Below are 20,740 nucleotides of genomic sequence, written 5' to 3'. Positions count from 1 at the left end.
GAAAAACTCCCTCAAACCTTTAAATTTAATGCTTTTAATTCATTACCTGAAGCATTACTATATCCTTATCAAACATTTCACGTCTACATTTCACATTGTGGTAGTAATAAATCTGAAAAAAAAAAAAAACATAAGTAATTATGTTGGGTAAACAGGTTTTTATTTGTGCAGTTCTCTCCTCTCCCCACTCACCAAAAGACCACATGGCTTTCGTGCACGTGAGTATATGAACATGCAAACATGCACACACAATGCGGTTTCCCCAGCAGTGAGCGCTATCTCAACAGAGATTAATTAGACATTTCCAGATTGTAGTATGGAAACTCTATGGAACTTTATGGTTCACATTTTGCAACGAACTTTCTGGGTCTCCTAATAAAGTTCTTTCAATGAGATTTATAGCTATCAAAAGTAGAGAAAAATCCTATACCAAGTCTCAGTGAGGTTTAAAAATTAAAACCTCAATTTCAGAGCTATACTAACAGAACTTTTATCTTTTTTAAACCAATTTTATAATTAAAGTAGGTGAAATCTTGATTTTTCATTATGTTTTTAAAAATATCAAGCTTTGTTCTAAAAATGACTTCAAGTGAAAATTAAGTTCATTTCTACTTTTGATATTGTTTCTTAATAAAATATGAATAAAAGCTCTAAGAAACTTTTGGTTTAACATTACATCTATCTTGTCAAACAGTTTTTAATAAAACATTTTTAAGGTTCATTTCCAGTGGCCATTCAATAGTTTTAATATAGATGACTTTCGATGACTATTATAACCTCCACAGAAACTAAAGAATGGACTGAGAACTCTTCACAGAATTAAAAACCACTTACCTGGTTTACGAGAGAGAAACCATTTCTTCTCCACATTCCTGCATGTACTTGGGCACATAAAACAAGACATCTAAGAGGATGTTCTATCAACATGGGTGGGCTAAGTTCACTCTGTGTATACAAAAAAATGACAAAAATCTCAATTCTATAAAGAAGACTGGTTTAGAGATGGAAACTTTATATAAAATACAAGTCAAAACTATTTTAAGGTATGTCCGTGTGCTAGTTAATTTTATGTGTGGACTTGGCTGGACCATGATACCCAATTTTTGATTACCACCAGTCTAGATGTCGCTGTGAAGCCATTTTTTAGATGTGACTAGTACTTAAATCAGTATACTTTATGAGTAAAGCACATTACTCTCCATGATATTGGTGGGCCTTTTCCAATAAGCTAGAAGGCCTTAAAAGAAAAGGCTGAGGTTTCTCCAAGGATGAAGAAATTCTGCTTCCAGCCTGCCTTTGGATTTCAGACTATAAGATCAACTCTTAATCCGCCAGATTGCCAGGTTTATTTCAGACTTGCCAAATCCCTTGAGTATGTGAGCCAAATCCCTACAATAAATTAATCTGTCTTTTCCTGTATACACACACATATACAAACACACACTCAGGTATACTATGTAATGATCTGATATTTGCGGTTCAATTTCTGGCTTGGGAAGATCTGGTAGAGAAGGGATAGGCTACCCACTTCAGTATTCTTGTGCTTCCCTTGTGGCTCAGCTGGTAAAGAATTCGCTTGCAATGCGGGAGACCTGGGATTGATCCCTCAGTTGGGATGAGCCCCTGGAGAAGGGAAAGGCTATACCCACTCCAGTATGGCCTGGAGAATTCCATGGACTGTATAGTCCGTGGGGTCGCAAAGAGTCAGATATGACTGAGCAACTTTCACTTTTTCTAATTATGAAATGATGACCATGGTAAGTCTAGTAACCATCTGTCCCCATTCAAAGTTATTACAATATTACTCAGCACATTCCTTGTGCTGGATATTATATTCTCATAACTTATTTATTATCTAACTGGAGGTCTGTAATAGGTATTTACTTTTAAATGTTTGCACTACTTACTAGAGGTAGGAGCTCTGGAAATTTATATGCCACTTCACTTTTGCTTAACAACACATGCAAACCTGCATGGAAAACAAAGATAGAAGTATTTCTATAGGTGAAAGTAATTTAGATTAAAAAAAAAAAAAAAACCTAAACTAAATATTTGCTCAACTTTATATCTAACTCCCTTTCTGTGTCTCTTTGGAAACCTATCATATTACACATTAAGATACAAAATGAACTGCATCCATAAAAGAAGCTTTCCAACTGTTATTTTTCATGAACCTCTGTATTAAAGGCATGCTTAGAACCAGAGTCTTAATTACATGTACCAACATACACTGATTAAATTTTACAGAAGTAAATGTTAGAAGTGCAAACATAGCAAAAGCAGCTATATAACTATCAAAGCAATTTATATGTTAAACCAATTTTAAGGGTCATAATCGACTGGATCATGAAGTTTGTTCCATTTAAAGTACAGTAGCAAGAGATCCTCCTGGCAACTGAACTGAGAAACTGGCCATGGAATTCAAGGTCTACTGATTCTGACCTCAGAATTCAGTTCCCCAGAATTTCCAGTTTAGGATCAAAGCCTCTTTCGTCCCTAATTGCAAAGGGCTTTTCATAGCTCAACCTTAGTTAATTCTGCTAGCTAAGAACTGTCCTATTTATGTTGTTGTCTAAACAGAAGTGCTTTTTACAGTCTCATCAATAGATGCAGGCTGCTTGGTCAAGCCTGGTTTGAAGCTTTCCTCATCCAAGAACACCTGTATTGAGAATTCCATTCTAACAATGTGCACTCAGCCTCCATGAGCATAGCCTCCAAGTTGTTCTTGAACTGCTCTGTGTATGTTCACTTGGCTCTCCAGTTAGATTATAAGCATTCAGGCCAAAGTTTGCCAAACACAGGAAGATAAAATGCTCAAAATATCAGAGGACTGAGGGGGGTAAATACCTTGGCAAAGTTACTACATTTTTAGAGTACTGACTGTTTTCCCTGTGGATAATTATCAGCATTAGCTTCCACTCAGATTTTCAAAGGGCAGAAAAGATCAGTGGCTGAGTTAAAGATCCACTTTCCTGCATTCTAGTTGAACACTATGCCACACCACCATGCCATCACTTGCCTATACTGAAGATCAATAGTTCAGCATGCAAGTATCAATACTTATGAAAACAAAACTGGGCATTAACAAGTTACAGGAAAAAGATCTCTGCCTACAATCACAATTTCATTTCAGGTACTTTTTATTGTTCTACTTGTACTATTTAAATTCACATGTCTAAGTTCAATCTTAAATCACCACAATTTCAATAAGAATCTAAAAAAATTGTTGGAATGCTAACATCTATTGGTAAGATAATGTGGTAATGCACAGAACAATAAAAAAAAAAGGCTTCAGAAATGACAGAGGGATTGTTACTATTTATCCCACAGACGTTAAAAGGATAATAAAGGAATTTTATGAACAACTCCGTGTCCACGTATTTGATAACTCAGATGAAATGGACCAATTTCTTGAAAAACACAAACCACCAAAACTCACACAAGAAGATACAGATAATAGGAACTGTTGTATATCTGCTGAAGAAACTGAATCAATGATTAACTGCCTACCAAAAAAGGGAAAGTATCAGTTCCATACTATTTTACTGGTGAATTCTACCAAACACTTAAGGAAGAAAAGATACCAATTCTCCAGTCTTTTACACTTACACACACACACACAAACTACTTTCACGTTATTAAGTTACTGAGCCACACACTTAAGCTACATTGTAAATTCTGCAATGAGTGAAAGTATTTACCTTTATAACTTTACTTTTCTACTCTCTGAGTTGAAAACGGAACTAAAGGGAACAGTATGTGAACAGGCTAAGAATTCCTGCACTCAAGAAATGTGGAAGAAAGTTACGATGTCTAAAGAGACAGACGAGTGCACATGCAGAGTTTCTGGCTGCTCTGAGGTAGCAGCTTCAAATAGTTGAGCATGTATAAATAGTGTGTAAATCAGCTACTTACAATTAAAAAAAACCTATCAATACAATTGGTAACTCACTTCAACCTGATGATTAAAAAATTTATCAATAAGAAACTGCTGAGAGAGAGAGGAAGTCTAGGGTGTTTTCAATTTATTAACAATCACTTAAGTGATAGACTGATCTGAACAAGAACACTTTCAAAATAAAGCATTGTAGGTATTCAGTAAATACTAACCACAAACAACAATTCAAAAGACAATTTCAGGCTTCTCTTTTTAGGGAAAAATGTTTTACCTGCAAGTAAGCGAGAAACTGGGAGGTGAATGCTAACTTTTTCTTTGGAAACACAGTATCTGATAGTTTCCACTGAATGTCCACAAATGCTTAATGTGACTGGCTGTTCACCATCAGTAAAACCACCATGACACTGTGTCAATACAGCAAGGCATTTCTTGTAAGCTTCAATTAATACTTTTTCCTATAAAAGAGGATTTTATGTTAAGTTTCTACAATATTAAACAAGAATCTCAAATTCAATGATGAATATTTACCTCAAATATCAATATGGGCAAACTCAATCTTCCCCTCGCAACTTGTTCCCTCTATCCAAGGACCTGTCTCAGGGAATATCTCTACAGAGCTGCAGAAATCTAGAAGTCATTCTAATATATTCCTTTCCCTCATTCCCCATTTTTTCCTGTAAATTGAGGCATAGTTGATGTACATTAGTTAGAAGTGTACAATACAGTGACTCAAAATTTTTATAGATTATATTCCATTTAGTTATTATAAAATATTGACTATATTCTTTGTGTTGTACAATATATTTTTATAGCTTATTTATTTTATACACAGTGGTTTGTACCTCTTAATCTCTCCTATTTTGCCCCTCCTGGTCTTCTTTCTCTCCACTGGTAACCACTAGTCTGTTCTCTGTACCTGTGAGTCTGTTTCTGTTTTATTTTTTAGATTCCACACATAAGTGATTATAGGATTTGTCTTTCTGACTTATTTCACTAAGCATAACTTTTTGTTTTTCTGACTTATTTCTCTATGCATAATACCCTCCAGGGTCCATCAATGTTGTTGCTAATGCAAAATTCCATTCTTTTCATGGCTGAGTAATATTCCACTACACCTACCCACCCATCTACATATTCTTTAGCCACTCATCTATTGGACACTGTATCCTGGCAATTATAATGCTGCTGTAAACACTGGAGTCTTAGTTACTCAGTCAAGTCCAGCTCTTTGTGAGTGGATTGTAGCCTCCCAGGCTCATTGGTGAGCATGTATTTCTTCAAATTAGTGTTTCTTTATCTTCAGATAAATACCTGGGAGTGGGATTGCTGGACTTTATGGTGGCTCTATTTTCAGTTTTTTGAAGAACTTCCATATTGTTTTCCACAGTGGCTACAACAATTTACATTCGCACTAACAGCTGTACAGGTTTCCTTTTCTCCACATCCTCGCCAACATGTGTTATTTGTGTTCTCTGTGATGACAATTATTCTGACACGTGTGAAGTGGTAGCTCATTGTGGTTTGATTTGCATTTCTCTTATGATTAGCAGTGTTAAGCATCTTTTCATGTGCCTATTGGTCATCTGTATGTCCACTTTTGAAAAATGTCCATTCAGGTCTTCTGCCCATTTTTTAATTGGGCTGTTTTTTTGATATTGAGCTGTATGGGCTGTTTATATATTTTGGATAATAATCCCTTATTGGTCATCTCATTGGCAAATATTCTCTCCTCCTCAGTAGGTTGTCTCTATGTTTTGTTGATGGTTTTCTTTGCTGTGTGGAAGCTTTTAAGTTTAATTAGGTTCCATTTGTTTATTCTTTTGCTTTTGTTTCCTTTGCCTTAGGAAATACATCCAAAAAATTTACTAAGATTGATGTCAAAGAGTGTTCTATGCTTTCTTCTAGGAGGTTTATGGTTTCCAGTCTTACATTTAGGTCTTAATCCAATTTGAGTTTATTCTTTTATATGGTGTGAAGAAATGTTCTAATTTCATTCTTTTACATGCAGCTGTCCAGTTTTTCCAGCATTACTTACTGAAAAAGATCACTGTCTTTCCATGGCATATTGTCTCCTTTGTTGTGGATTAACTGACCATAATTGTGTGGGTTTATTTCTGGGCTCTATTTTCTTCATTCCCCATTGTGCAATCTATTACCAAGCTAGCAACCGTACCTAAAACGCTCTCAAACCTGGCCACTGATATCTCAGTCATTTAAAGGAAAGCCAATGTGTCTCCACTGAACTTCCTGCTTCTACTCTTGCCCTCCTCCATCCGTTATCCACACATATAACTTTCAAAAACATGTAAACTGGATTATGTCACTTTTCTGCTTGGGAGTCTCAAATAGCATCCACTTCAGTCAGAATAAAATTTAAACTTCTGAACATGGCCCTCTTCAACCTCTGCTCCAACTACAGCCTCTCACAGCTTCTGGAACAACCATACTCCTATTCATCAGAAAGCATGATACAGCTTTTCCTCAGTCAGGAATATTCTTTACTCTGATCAGTTAATTCTGACACACAGTTTACATCTCATGGAAGCCTTCTCTGATCTCCTAACTTACACTTCTCATCTAGATTTTATAGCCAAAGGAGGCCAACATAGTTTAAAGACACAGGACAAATGTACTAATAGTAAAATTTCATTTTGGAGTAATTTATAAACTTTTTATATGCTCAAAATCTTGATAGGATTATGGGGAAAAAAAAAGAAGACAGCAACATAAGAGAAAAGAGTGTGGATTACATCTCCCTCTATTTTCTGATTTCTCTAAGGCTTTAGAATTATAACTTTTATTGAATGTATAGGTCAAACAGGAAAATATGCTATTTTATGAGCATATCATAAAATATGATCTTCTTACTATCCTCTCCAAACTGCCTCATATTTTACTTAGGAAACTGTTTATCTCTGCCCCTCCTCCAATTTATCTCCTATCCCTGACCCCAGAAGAGACTCACGTCTAAAGCACACCAGTCTTGTATCATCGAAATGACATGTGTTAATTTCATTTGTAGTGTGAAGGCTGCTTCCCACTCTGGTTCCATTTCGATATGCTGTCCTACTTGACGTGTAATTGGATCCATTCCCTTAAAAGAAGTGAAAAGATTTTAAATAAATTAAAATTAATTTGTTTTTCTACACAGAAACTTAAGACATAATGTAGAAGAAATATATACTGATTACAAAAACATACAAGAGTTTTAACAGGAAGCTTCAAGCAGTATGAGAAGTCCAACTTCTTAAATTACATGTTTAATATAACATTCCCTAAAATTTTATAAAGAAAAAAATCCCAGTAAAATATAGAATGAATTACTTTAGAGGCAATCTTCTACATGTTTTAGACAATAAAATTTGTACTTCACTGCAACAATCCCTCAAAAATTCCTTTTTAGTTCTATCATCTATAGAAAAAGCCGTCAGAAGAAATTTGACAGGCTTTTAAAATGCTATTGAATTTATAAGTATGTTCTATAAAATGCTAAAATAAAATTTTTATATTTATTTGTATTTTGCAACTGCAAGTTTTCAGAGCTTGAAGGGAAGCAAAACTAGAAAAAGATAAACAGCTTTTAATACAAAAGAATATACCTCTTTAGAAACTAGCCTAACTACCCTGGTGTAACAGAGCTAATTAAATGGTGGAAAATATAGGACATTTTGAGTATTCAAATTAACCAAGGTAGCTACTGTTTCTACAGGCAGAAAGCAAAAAACAGGAGTACCAGAATAAATTAAATATCCATTAAACTACCACATAACATGGGAACCAGAATATATCCTAAAAAGGACAGGTACTAAAGAAAGCATAATGATATTGCTCATATTTTTTGAAATGTTATCTATCTTTTTACAGCCAGGGGAATTCCCTGGCTGTCCAGCGGTTAGGACTCATGCTCTCAATGCTGAGGTTTGATCCCTGGTTGGGGACTAAATGCAGAGTACATTATGAGAAACGCCGGACTGGAAGAAACACAAACTGGAATCAAGATTGCTGGGAGAAATATCAATAACCTCAGATATGCAGATGACACCACCCTTATTGCAGAAAGTGAAGAAGAACTAAAGAGCCTCTTGATGAAAGTGAAAGTCGAGAGTGAAAAAGTTGGCTTAAAGCTCAACATTCAGAAAACGAAGATCATGGCATTCGGTCCCATCACTTCATGGGAAATAGATGGGGAAACAGTGGAAACAGTGTCAGACTTTATTTTGGGGGGCTCCAAAATCACTGCAGATGGTGATTGCAGCCATGAAATTAAAAGACGCTTACTCCTTGGAAGGCAAGTTATGACCAACCTAGATAGCATATTCAAAAGCAGAGACATTACTTTGCCAGCAAAGGTCCGTCTAGTCAAGGCTATGGTTTTTCCTGTGGTCATGTATGGATGTGAGAGTTGGACTGTGAAGAAGGCTGAGCACCAAAGAATTGATGCTTTTCAACTGTGGTGTTGGAGAAGACTCTTGAGAGTCCCTTGGACTGCAAGGAGATCCAACCAGTCCATTCTGAAGGAGATCAGCCCTGGGATTTCTTTGGAAGGAATGATGCTGAAGCTGAAATTCCAGTACTTTGGCCACCTCATGCAAAGAGTTAACTCACTGGAAAAGACTCTGATGCTGGGAGGGATTGGGGGCAGGAGGAGAAGGGGACGACAGAGGATGAGATGGCTGGATGGCATCACTGACTCGATGGACGTGAGTCTGAGTGAACTCCGGGAGTTGGTGATGGGCAGGGAGGCCTGGCGTGCTGCGATTCATGGGGTCACAAAGAGTAGGACACGACTGAGCGACTGATCTGATCTGGGGACTAAAATCCCACAAGCCTCAAGTTGTGGCTAAAAACATACAAAACAACAATAACAAAACTGGTTAACTATACCAGTTAATTTGTTTCTAGATTTTATTTTGTATACAGATGTGTTTCCAAAAAGAAAATTAAATGGGGCAGCTGGTGAGGAGAGTTCTATACTATATCATATAAATATGACATCCATGAAACAAAAAAAGAAATATGGAAACATTAAAAAAACACACAAACATAGCTTCTTAACTAAGTTGACAATACTTCCATTCAAGCATATTCAAAACAAAACAACTAACTTGAAGCCCCCAAAGAAAGAACATTAATGGTAAGCAAAAGAATAACCAAATACAGAAGAACAGCAGATGTCAGAACCTCTGCTGGGATCTTATGCATTCTACATCTTTCTAAGAGTTTCCAATTAAGAGGAGCTTCTTGGTCCAAATTGTAGCTATCCAAATTATTCCTTTAAAAATGTGCCCAGAATGACCAGTGAGCCAAAAAGGAAAAAAGTAAACGTTTCCCTTTTGAAATGTATCCATTTATATGTACCTGCATACATTTGAGTAATTCCAAAAAGGCATCAAATCCTTCCAGGAACTTCTGCCTCAGACCATCTGACCATTCAGTTGGTTTGCTAATTAACACATACCTGAACAAGATAAAAACAGCAATGAGTAAATGAATAAACAATGACCTTTTACAAGTTGCAACTGTTTTAACAACTGAACAAAAACTTACTTGAGATCTAAAATAAGACTCTGAACCCTCCTAAACTTAAAGGCTTGTAAAGCAGTATATCGTTCAAACTGAAATCTGCCCTGGACATCTCGGTGTCTCAAATGATCCATGAAAGTCTTAATAATAATGGTCATCAGGTTTTCTTCTGTGATAAGCATCCGAGCCTAAGACAAAGTATATGAGAATATATAGTAATAAAAAACTATTTACCAGAAAGCTAAAAAAAAAAAAAAGTCACCAACATTGGTTAGTTCTTTCAGTTTAGACCTTTTTCAATACAACTATATAATATCATAATATTATAAATGCATTATTGTGTATTTCTAAATAACAATTACTTACTCCAATTGCCACGTGTATGAAGCAACAATTATATCACGGAGAAAGATGCCAGAATGTAAGGAGACAGATCCAAGGCTCATTATTCAAAGACAATTCAGGGTGGGGGATCTGAACCAGGCTGCAAATTTTCCTTAACTGAGACATTTAGACACCTATAATGGTATGGTATAATTATTCTAGGATCCACAGGCTTATATCACAGATTCTGTAGAACTCAGTATGAAATATGAAACCATATTTCTTTTAATCGTAGTTGAGATTTATTTTTTGTTTCTTTCTATGTATAGATACACATATCTATGTATTTTTGAATAAGCAAATACACTTAAATGATGCAAAAAAAAAGTAAAAAGGTAAGTCTCTTAGCTCCCAAAGTTCCCCTTTCAAAGGCAATGTTTGTTAGCAGTTTTCTTACATATACTTCCAGAAGTGGTGTGTGTATAACATATACATGTATGCATACATACATACATATATATATACATTTATAGTATACATGAGTAAGTGTTATTAAGTAGATATAAGTATGGGTATGTAAAATGATCTCTGCCCCCTGTCTCCTGCCCAAAGGATATCCTATTATAAACACTGTTTTGCACTTGGTTTTTCACCTGATATATTTTGGAGATTATCCCATACCAGTTAACATAAATTCTCTCATTCTTTTTAACTATCACAACTATTCTCTTCTATCATACTTTATTAGCCAGGCCCTTTACTGGTGAGCATTTGGGTTTTTCCCAATCTTATGCTATTTATCACAAAAGATACTACAACAATTATCTACTGTGTACAGCTGCAAGGAGATTCATAAAATAATTTCCTAGAAGTGAATTACTGGGTTAAGGTAATATACATTATAAATTTTGACTGATATCACCAAACTCCAAATTGTCTCCTGAAAGAAGACAAAGATGTCAAAGAAGAAAAGATACCTAATGTAGAGGTTAAGTGGTAAAGTCATCAGATAAGGAGAAAATCTATTAATGTACAGTTAAACATCCCTTTGAAAAACTCTTAAATCATCATCTCATTGCCAGGACTTAGGCTCCAAGAAGCTCAAAGTCAATAGGATTAATTTATGTTAATTTTCCTAGACAGTGAAGACTATAGTTCAAGTTTGAAGGAGGGGAGGAATTGGCAAGTAAAATGATTTTCCTTCTTGTTTGCTGTATTAGTCAATTTTGAGACAATTAAATACGTATATGCAATTTCACTGACTTAAGAAAAACTTCTAGTCTCAGGGGACAAGCTTTTACTATTTTGCCATCAAGCACACTGTTTGCTTTCAGTTTTCACTTTTTGCTTTGCTTTTAGGTACTGTATCAGATTATAGAAATTCTTTTATTCCTATTTCATGAGGTTTTATTAATTTGTTTTAAATCATGAATTCGGGATAAGCATCTGATATGATCAATTTTCCTCCTTTTTGTCTGTTAATAAGCTCTTTTATGCAAGCTGATTTTGTTTTCAAATGGTATACTATTCTTGCCTTAAAGAAATAAAACAAACTTGGTTATGATACATTATCCTTTTCCCATATTGCTTGATTCTGTCTGCAATTCAATCTGAGTTTTGGTGATAAGATTACAGAATACGTTATTAAAGTGTCAAGTATATTCTCTCTCTGTTTTCTAGAAAAAGTTACATAAGACAGGTATTATTTTTTTCTTAAATATTTGGAAGAATTTCCCAGTGTAGCCTTTGGGTCTGGGGACTTCCTTGTGAGCAGATATTTATATTAATTAAAATTTCTATTTCTTGTTTCTCTTGTAATAACTGGTGTTTTTTTCTTAGGGATCTGTTCATCTCATCTAGATTTCCAATTATATTAACTGGATCCTAATATTGCCTATTTTCTATTGGAAATCTGTAAGATTTGTAGCTTTTGCAATCCTTTTTAAATTAAAATTTTTTCTATTTTTCTTATTAGACTTTCTAGAGAGCTATCTCCCACCAGTTTTGCTTTTCTTATCCTCAAAGAAAAATTTTTTGTACGTTTTGTTTTGTTAATTTGTGTTCTTTACTATTTCCCTTTTTCTACTTCCTTTAGATAAAAGACAGAAGTAGTTGTATTACAATGGCCTTCAAGGCCTGGCACTATCCACTCCCATCACACCCCATCCCCAAACTCAATGACCTCACGGATCATTCTCCTCCTCAGTCACTCTAGCAACAAGGGCCTGATTTGGGTTTTTTCTTCTAAAATATCAAGTGCACATTCACCTCAGAACTTTGCACTTGCTCTTTTTCTCTGCTGAGGAGACTTCCACCAGCTAGGCACATCACTTATTCCCTCATGTCTGTTCAAACACCATCTCTCCGAGAGGCTTTTTTGGGAAAACCTTGTATAAAATATGACCCTTTCACTGTCACTCTCTAACCTTTTAATCTGCTTTCCTACTTTATAGCACTTCTCAACGACCTTTGATTTATAAGTAGTATTACATACATGTATCTCTTCCTAGTTAAGATTATAAATTCCATGGGAACAAGGTCTTTTGTCTTTTTTGTTTACTGCTCTACTTATCTCCAGAGCCTTAAACAATGCCTAGTTAATAAAAATTCTAAATAAATATGCTCTGAATTACAAATACATGTTATTTTTCTAGCACTTCTAGCTAAAGAAGTCAGGTAAGAAGCAAACATAAAAAACTGAAATATCAGGAAAAAACAAAAATTATTATATGCAGATTACTAGAAATTCTAAGGCATTAACACAAAATATTAGAGAAAATGTTAATAAGAAAACCAGATAGATACAAGATGGATATATAAAAATTATCCATAATGAGATTAAAATTGTGAGTAATTTATAATAGTGTCAAAAATATAAAACATAAAACACTTTTAGGACAAATTATGTTCCTCGATGGGGATATTCAATATTGCAAAAATATCAGTTCTTCCCAAATTATCTATAAATAAAACATTTTTTCAGTCAAAAACTCCGTGTTTTTGAAACTGACAAACTTATTTTTGTTTGTTGCTGTTTAGTCATCAAGTCATGTCTGACTCTTTTAAGACCCCATGGGCTACAGCCCACCAGGTTCTTCTGTCCATAGGATCTTCCAGGCAAGAATACTGGAGTGGGTTACCATTTCCTTCTCCAGGGGATCTTCCCAACCCAGGGACTGAACTTGAGTCTCCTGTGCAGCCAAGAGGATTCTTTAACACTGAGCCAGTAGGTTTTCAGTCAAATACCCTAATGTGTGTGTGTTTTTTTTGTTTTTTTTTTTGAAATTGACAAAATGATTTTAGTCCTTTAAAAAAAAAAGCCTAAAATAATTAAGAAAAAAAATTTTTTTCTTTTTCTTTTTCCAGTTCAGTTCTTATTTATTTACTTGCATCAGGTATTTTAGATGCAGCACATGGGATCTTTAGTTGCTGCATGTGGGATCTAGTTCCCTAAGCAGAGACTGAATCTGGGCCCCCTGCATTGCGGGGGTTGGGGGGGCGGTGCACAAAGTCTTTGCTACTGAACCACAGGAAAGTCCCAAGAAACTTCTTGGAAAGAATAATAAAAGGGGATCTAGAGCTCCATAAAATATTAAAATGGAATATTAAGCTAAAATTATTAAAACTGAGCACTGGCATGGAAATGGACAAAAGGATCAATGAAGGAGAAATGCAGATTTGACTACACATGGGATTGTCTCAGAGGCTTCTCAAACTCACTGCTGACTAAACTGAAAGCAACACTTTCCCTCTTTACAAGTTCTACTCATTCTCCAAAACTTCCTATGCAAGTGGCAGAGAAATTTACTTGGTTACAATCAGAAACCCACGAATCACCTTTACATTTTCCCCTCAAACCCCATAACCAATGACTCACCAAACCCAATATCCCTGAAACCCAAAGTGTGGTTGTTCAGTAGATTTCACTACTTACATCTGTCTTGCAACTTCTATACCCTTTGCCACAATCCCTAACATGCTCCCCACAACCACTACTGCCGCAGCAAATTTGTTCTCCAAATTTCAAAAAGCTTCATCTTTTAAAAATCACAGATGTGATGATGTAAGTGCCACTTCAAACTCTTCAATGCCTTCCAATGCTCTTAAGATAAAAATCAAAATCCTTAATTTGAACCAAAATATCTCATTAGTGGGTAAACAGACTTCAGATAGCTCCAGCTGTGCTAGAATACATCCTTGAATATAAAAGTATCTGAGGAAAAAACAGTCATTAAAAAAAGAAGCTGGAACAGATACCTTATTAATAAAATAATTGTAGCATACTCTTAACTCCATACAGTTAGGCCCTTGCCTATGTTTCTGGTCTCATTTTATTCCTTCTCTCCTTCTATCCCCTTTATATGAATGTCCCTACTTCAGGGTTTTCTCAAGTGCTGGTTCCTTTGAATAGATTTTCCTTCATGAGCCTGCATAAAGCTACATAGAATCCTCTTCCAAACTGTGGGAAAAGGTCAGATCTTTTTACTATTCTCTCAAAACAACCAAATTCTTCAGTTTTTATTATAGCTTTAATTAACCATTTATGTTAGTCTTTCCCTTTACAGTAAGTTTCATGAGGGCAAAGACTATGTCTGTTTTTGTTCACCCTTTCATTCCCAAAACACAGAACTAAATAAATAATAGGTGCTCAAAGTTTTGTTAAATGAATTAAATATTAATTATTCAATATTATGAAAACATAAGGGTGCCTGCTGGAACAACTAGTGAAACTTAGTACAAGATAACTGAATCATCATGATTCAATTGCCTTAGTAATACCTTCCCTTAGGGTGGAAAAGGAGGCTTTTCAAAATGTGAGATTATATACAATGGGCTGTTTCTTCCTTCCCGTCTTTCTGTTTTTGGCCACACTGAGTCGTTTGTGGGATCCTAGTTCCCCAACCAGGGACTGAACCCAGGAGCCGGCAGTGAAAGCACTGAGTTCTAACCACTGGACAGTCAAGGAATTCGCACAATATGCTGTTTCTAATGGATAAACTTGTTAAACTAATAATAAGTTTAATTAACTTGTCAGTTCAAAACCTCAAGAAGTACTATGAGAAAGTACAGGTTGAGTTCAAATAACTTTCCCCCTCTGGATTACACATTCAAAGTTATATCTTCTGGTATACAAGGCATCTGAAGTCTTATCACCCATTAATAAAATATTTTTCTATTCAGAAATATACAGATCTCAGTTCTCTATTATTTTAAGGCTTTACTCCTTCTAGCGGAAAACAAGAAAGTTCTTCTTAGTCTTTTAGTACTTACAAGTGAAGGGACTGTGAAAATCTGAACCGAGAAGTCTGCGATTGAAAACTCTCTGTCGTGGTCATCTGTCACATAATCACTCTGCAAACGCTCATAGTTCTATTAAGAAGGCAAAAAAAGGCAAGGAGTGCCAGCTATCAGTGACAAAGAAGAGGCAAGCACTACTCACCAGAGTAGGTGCGGTGAAGAACTGGACAGACAGAGCAGTCACGGACACTGCTCGCTCGTGATCATCCTCCATAAAATCTCTCTGCAACTGCTGGTAATTCTAAACAACAAGGGGGAGATTCACCTCTAATCCACAATGACCAAATGTTTAAGGATTATAATGAAAAATCAGTGCTGGAGGAGTCAGTAAGATGTGCTATGAGAATAACTGGAATGATTTCTACCAATTACCAGTATACTAATCTGTAAAAACACTGATGCACTATTCAATCTTCTTGAGCACAATGGCAGTTTATGAGCTCAAACAGGAGTAACAGCAACAGCTATTAAAATCCTGGGCTGTCACTGAACATAGGTGGAGCTAAATCACAGTAGCTTTACATTGTCTCTGATGAAATCAGACTTTCATTACTTCTGGATGCCTATCACAGTCACCTGATAGCTCTTTCAAAGTACACATGACTGGACCCTATTCTTGGTGAATCTGCTTCAGCAGGTTTGAGAATGGAAAACACAAACATGTATATTTTGAAAGAGTTCCTCAAATGATTCTTTTATGTTTCCTTTGTTAATAATCCCTAATTCAGGTGAATAAAAATAACCAAGCAGTTAGCTTAAGGGAGAAGAACATAATTCAATGATATCAACAATCTAGAGTTCATGATTTTTAAATCATATCCATATACACATGTCGTTTCAACTAAGATTATCTTTTCCTACACAAAATTTAATAGGAATAGTATCAATTCAGAATGGCATAGGTTTAAAGTTTCCATTTATCACTTCATGTCATATACACTGCATAGGTGAATATTCATTATTATCATGGCAGGTTATCAACATGAAAAACCTCACTGCTAGACTTTTATTCTATTGATAAAAGATAAAAAGATAATTTATGAAGTTTCTCAGAATTTAAAAGCAACATAATGACACGTTACTATTAGCTACTAATTTTACAAATGCTGGATATAATCATGGACTACAGCTATTCTGTATATAACCTATTACTCTTCAAAAGTGAGAAACTACTTACCTTTGCAAATCGAACAGCAAACAGTTTCTTGTATTTCAAATCCATAAGTAGACTGCTCATGAACAACTGATGATACACACTCCTAGCACCTTTCACAAAAAGAGCAGACGGAACATGAGGATATACCAAACAAGCCAAAAACTACATTTCCAAAGTTTTCATATGATCAATTGTATTTTTAAGTCTCAAGAGCAAAACTCTACATGTATTCCTTAAAACATGTGAAACCTGCTTCTTTAAAAATCAGTTTTCCTAAATGTATTCTTCCAACAAAACATAAAGGTTGAGTCATGGATCCTCAAATCTGTTTTTTCCCCAAAGAATAAGACTGCATGAGCTAATTCTAAAAGCCATAAATATATTTATTAAATATTTCCTCAAATGAAAAAGAAACTTAAACATTCCAATTATCTATGAAAGTTCCCCTATACCTTATAGTAGTTAAGATACTTACCTTTCCACAATTTGGAATCACTAAGCATCAATCTATCCACTAGAGAAGAGTTTTCACCATCTGGCCCTTCTTGTAAACCAACTTGACATAAAATTCGGCGAAGGCCATCTTAAAACAGAAAGAAAAATAGTCAAGAAATAGTTAACTTCAAATATTAAAATAACATATTAGTAAAAATGTTCAAATGGACTTACTATAGAGTTTTTACTTGCTTTTTTAAAAGGTCAAATTTATTCAGAAAAAGTAACTATATTAACTATTTTATTAACATTTTCACAAAATGGAGAAAAACTCCAAATCTTGCATTATATACCAATTTTTATTCGAAAATACCAAAATATTTGTCTATCAGAATGGCAATGATCTTTTATGCTTAAATAATTTAAACAAAGAATCCAAAAGCCAATGAAGTAAACATGGTTTTCTAAGCATCTATGCTAATTAAACCAGGTATTAGTAAAATTATATATTAGTAAAATTATATATCCTATGATAACAGAAGATAGGTATAATATGAAATTATGCTACCATTTAAAAGAATACATGCTCTGTACTTTATATATACCAGTCCATTTTATTGTTATTATGCAAAATGTTCATTAAACAAAAATACAAAAATATGTACTTATGGATACCCACTATATGAGAGGCTTTGGAAGGCAATTCCTACATATTCTAAATGCTAAACTTAAAAAAAAAAAAAACGTTCAAATATTAATGTAAGCATTAACAAAACTAGAACTTTAATACCTTCCAGTTTCATATTTTATATTTAAAATCACAGTTTTTAGTCATCTACAATCATGCAAAATAATCTGAAACTTCTTTGTTAATTTAATTGTAAGAGCCACCAAACAGAAAATTTTTAGAAGGCTACAGAGAAAACTTTATATACATATTAAATAATAGATGATAAGGTCTTTAAATTGTTGATGATACATTTTCTCAAAGAAAATTTTTAGCAGAAAACTGTTTCCATGATACTATTTATTAATTCTGTAGCACAGTATTTGGCATTCAGATAGATACCCAATGGAAAACAACAAAGTTAAAAAAGGTTAAGAAAACTAATTGGAAAGACATTTAAAAGGCAAGCAAACATGTTTTCCTAAATTTCCACACCTCCTGATTTTCACCTGTCAGTTCACAGTTGGCAATACTCTTTCTAATAGCTTTTTAATACAAAGGTTTTAGAAATTTTCTTTATAGCAAACACTGGAATATCATCTATTCAAACCACATCCCTTGCCTGAAGAAATGTAGGACAGACAGCTTAGATGTATTCCTAGTTTATTCTTCAGTGTTACACAACAAACTTGTATTTTTGGCATTGGACATGAAGGCTCTTAATTGTTACCACTACTTTTAAAAGATTATCTAACCTGTAGACTGTGGAAAAACAAAAACTCAAATACACAGTAACTTCAAATTTGCATATTTTCAGGGTTGCAAATTATCGGTAAACACAAATTGTAGAAATCAAAACAAAGATATCCTTTAAACAATTAACCATTTAAGTTCTATTTACAGTGGCATTTTCCAGCTTGCTTTGTGGAAGAGAATTCCACAGGATGCTCCATTAAAAATAGGTTCTTTTATCAAGTTGGTAAGATTTAGATTCATTAGCATATTAAAATCATTTACAATGTTTAATCCACTGTTTCCTTTATTTATTTGAAGATATATAAATATCTTTTATTTATGTATGAAAATACATAAATGTATGCATATGAAAAAGATCTCATAGACCAAAATTTGAGAAATATTTTTTTGTGTATATAAAGATATTCTGAGATGGTATTTCTTTTTGTTTGTTTGTTTTTTTGAGATGGTATTTTAAAACACAAAACTAAAGCAAAAAAAAAAAAAAAACCAGAACACCTGATTCCATTTGTTACTTTTCCAAAATAGTTTTGCTAGAGCATATGAACTCATTTTTAAGTCAATTTGTAAAAGGTTTTATGGACCTACCTGAATATCCAATAATACTTCCCAGCCAAGACAACACTTTCAAACCAAAATTCTGATGTGCGACAATAGACGAATGCATAACTTGAACTTTGAGTGGCTTTGTCTGTCTACTGGTATTTCTCTTAAAAAGAAATGACAGAATGAAAAAAAACACCAAACTTAAAAAGCCTATTTTATAGAAAATAAGTCAAATTTTTATTTAATATAACTACACTCTCATCATTATAGGTGAGTTATTCATGTATGTGTGTAAGAAAAACACGACTTGGGTTGCTTTATTCAGATTCTAATTTTCTAGAAGGAATCCTAGGATTCTTACAAAAAAGTAAGAAGTTACAGTTTTAACCTGAATTCTTGGTCTTATATCTGAAAATGTGCCCCATCAATTATAAATTATTTAAGTGCTAAACTGGTTGTATGTTTTTAAACTAATTTCTTAATGTAATTACACTAATTTGAATAATTTACTTCATTGCACAAATGCGATGTTATCAATACTTTTAAAAAAATTATAGTAAACACACAACACTTTTCAGCTTAACCATTTTTAAGTGTGCAGTTCTGTGGTGCAAAGTATACACTGGTGTGCAACTCATTTCCAGAACTCTTCATCTTGCAAAACTGAAACTCTGTACCCACTCTGGTACCTCATACAAACAGAACCATACATTACCTTCTTATGACTCCTTATTTCACTTAGCATAATGTCCTCAAGGTTAATCTACACTGTAGTGTGTATCAGAATTTTCTTCCTTTTTAAGGCTGGATAAAATTCTATTGTATGTATATAAATTCTGTTTAACCATTCACCCAGTTAAATTGCTCCTTAAGTGTCTATCAGTGGATGAATTGATAGACACCTTTTGTCAACTGAATAATGCTGTTATGAACATGAGACTCTGCTTTCAATTTTTCTGTGTACGTAATCAGAAGAAAAACTGTTGGATCATATGGTAATTCTAGTTTTAATTTTTAAAGTAAGCACCATACTGTTTTCCATAGTGATTGCACCATTTTACATTCCCACCAACAGCATCTGAGTGTTCCAATTTCTCCATATCCTTGCCAATACCTGTGATTTTAAGTTATTGTTGCTGTTTATAACAGCCATCCTAATGCATATGGGGTGGCTGCACAGGCGCAGGAGGGTCGAGAGGAGCTACTCCACATCCAACATAAGAGAAACCCAAGTAAGACGGTAGACGTTGCGAGAGGGTATCAGAGGGCAGACACACTGAAACCACAATCACAGAAAACTAGTCAATCTCATCACATGGACCACAGCCTTGTCTAAGTCAATGAAACTAAACCATGCCGTGTGGGGCCACCCAAGATGGGCGGGTCATAGTAGAAAGGTCTGACAGAATGTGGTCCACTGGAGAAGGGAATGGCAAACCACTTCAGTATTCTTGCCTTTAGAACCCAATGAACAGTACGAAAAGGCAAAATGATAGGATACTGAAAGAGGAATTCCCCAGGTTGGTAGGTGCCCAATATGCTACTGGAGATCAGTGGAGAAATAACTTCAGAAAGAATGAAGGGATGGAGCCAAAGCAAAAACAATACCCCGTTGTGGATGTGACTGGTGATAGAAGCAAGGTCCGATGCTGTAAAGAGCAATATTGCATAGGAACCTGGAATGTCAGGTCCATGAATCAAGGCAAATTGGAAGTGGTCAGACAAGAGATGGCAAGAGTGAAAGTCAACATTCTAGGAATCAGCGAACTAAAATGGACTGGAATGGATGAATTTAACTCAGATGACTATTATATCTACTACTGTGGGCAGGAATCCCTTAGAAGAAATGGAGTAGCCATCATGATCAACAAAAGAGTCTGAAATGCAGTACTTGGATGCAATCTCAAAAATGACAGAATGATCTCTGTTTGTTTCCAAGGCAGACCATTCAATATCACAGTAATCTAAGTCTATGCCCCAACCAGTAATGCTGAAGAAGCTGAACAGTTCTATGAAGACCTACAAGACCTTTTCGAACTAACACCCAAAAAAGATGTCCTTTTCATTATAGGGCCCTGGAATGCAAAAGTAGGAAGTCAAGAAACATTTGGGGTAACAGGCAAATTTGGCCTTGGAA

At 34.7% G+C, this 20,740-nt stretch overlaps 2 protein-coding genes across 17 annotated transcripts in view; one reads left to right on the top strand and one right to left on the bottom strand.

Annotated features, from left to right (window-relative positions):
• The window catches only part of PEX6 (peroxisomal biogenesis factor 6), a 351,627-nt gene that overhangs the window by 266,067 nt on the left and 64,820 nt on the right, over window positions 1-20,740 (top strand). The gene's annotated exons all lie outside the window — the stretch shown is intronic.
• UBR2 (ubiquitin protein ligase E3 component n-recognin 2) overlaps window positions 1-20,740 on the bottom strand; it is a 113,687-nt gene that overhangs the window by 43,735 nt on the left and 49,212 nt on the right. For 12 of the 16 annotated variants that reach the window (XR_009732824.1, XR_009732823.1, XM_061398217.1 and 9 more), the window contains 11 exons: window positions 18,646-18,766; window positions 16,675-16,782; window positions 16,221-16,309; window positions 15,017-15,115; window positions 9,446-9,609; window positions 9,257-9,356; window positions 6,864-6,992; window positions 4,170-4,353; window positions 1,908-1,969; window positions 835-945; window positions 47-112 (listed from right to left, as the gene is read on the bottom strand). Coding sequence is in view for 14 of the 16 variants with exons in the window: in XM_061398217.1 (XP_061254201.1) it covers window positions 47-112; window positions 835-945; window positions 1,908-1,969; window positions 4,170-4,353; window positions 6,864-6,992; window positions 9,257-9,356; window positions 9,446-9,609; window positions 15,017-15,115; window positions 16,221-16,309; window positions 16,675-16,782; window positions 18,646-18,766 (1,233 nt within the window). In the remaining 2 variants the exon portion in view is untranslated. Of the gene's footprint in view, window positions 1-46; window positions 113-834; window positions 946-1,907; window positions 1,970-4,169; window positions 4,354-6,863; window positions 6,993-9,256; window positions 9,357-9,445; window positions 9,610-9,787; window positions 9,940-15,016; window positions 15,116-15,185; window positions 15,285-16,220; window positions 16,310-16,674; window positions 16,783-18,645; window positions 18,767-20,740 lie in introns of those variants that run through there. The other 4 variants (XM_061398208.1, XM_061398213.1, XM_061398220.1 and 1 more) reach the window with 4 other exon arrangements.

The sequence above is a fragment of the Bos javanicus genome, chromosome 23, assembly GCF_032452875.1.
Source record: "Bos javanicus breed banteng chromosome 23, ARS-OSU_banteng_1.0, whole genome shotgun sequence".
Classification (NCBI taxonomy): domain Eukaryota; kingdom Metazoa; phylum Chordata; class Mammalia; order Artiodactyla; family Bovidae; genus Bos; species Bos javanicus.
This window is presented reverse-complemented; position numbering and strand designations above follow the sequence as displayed.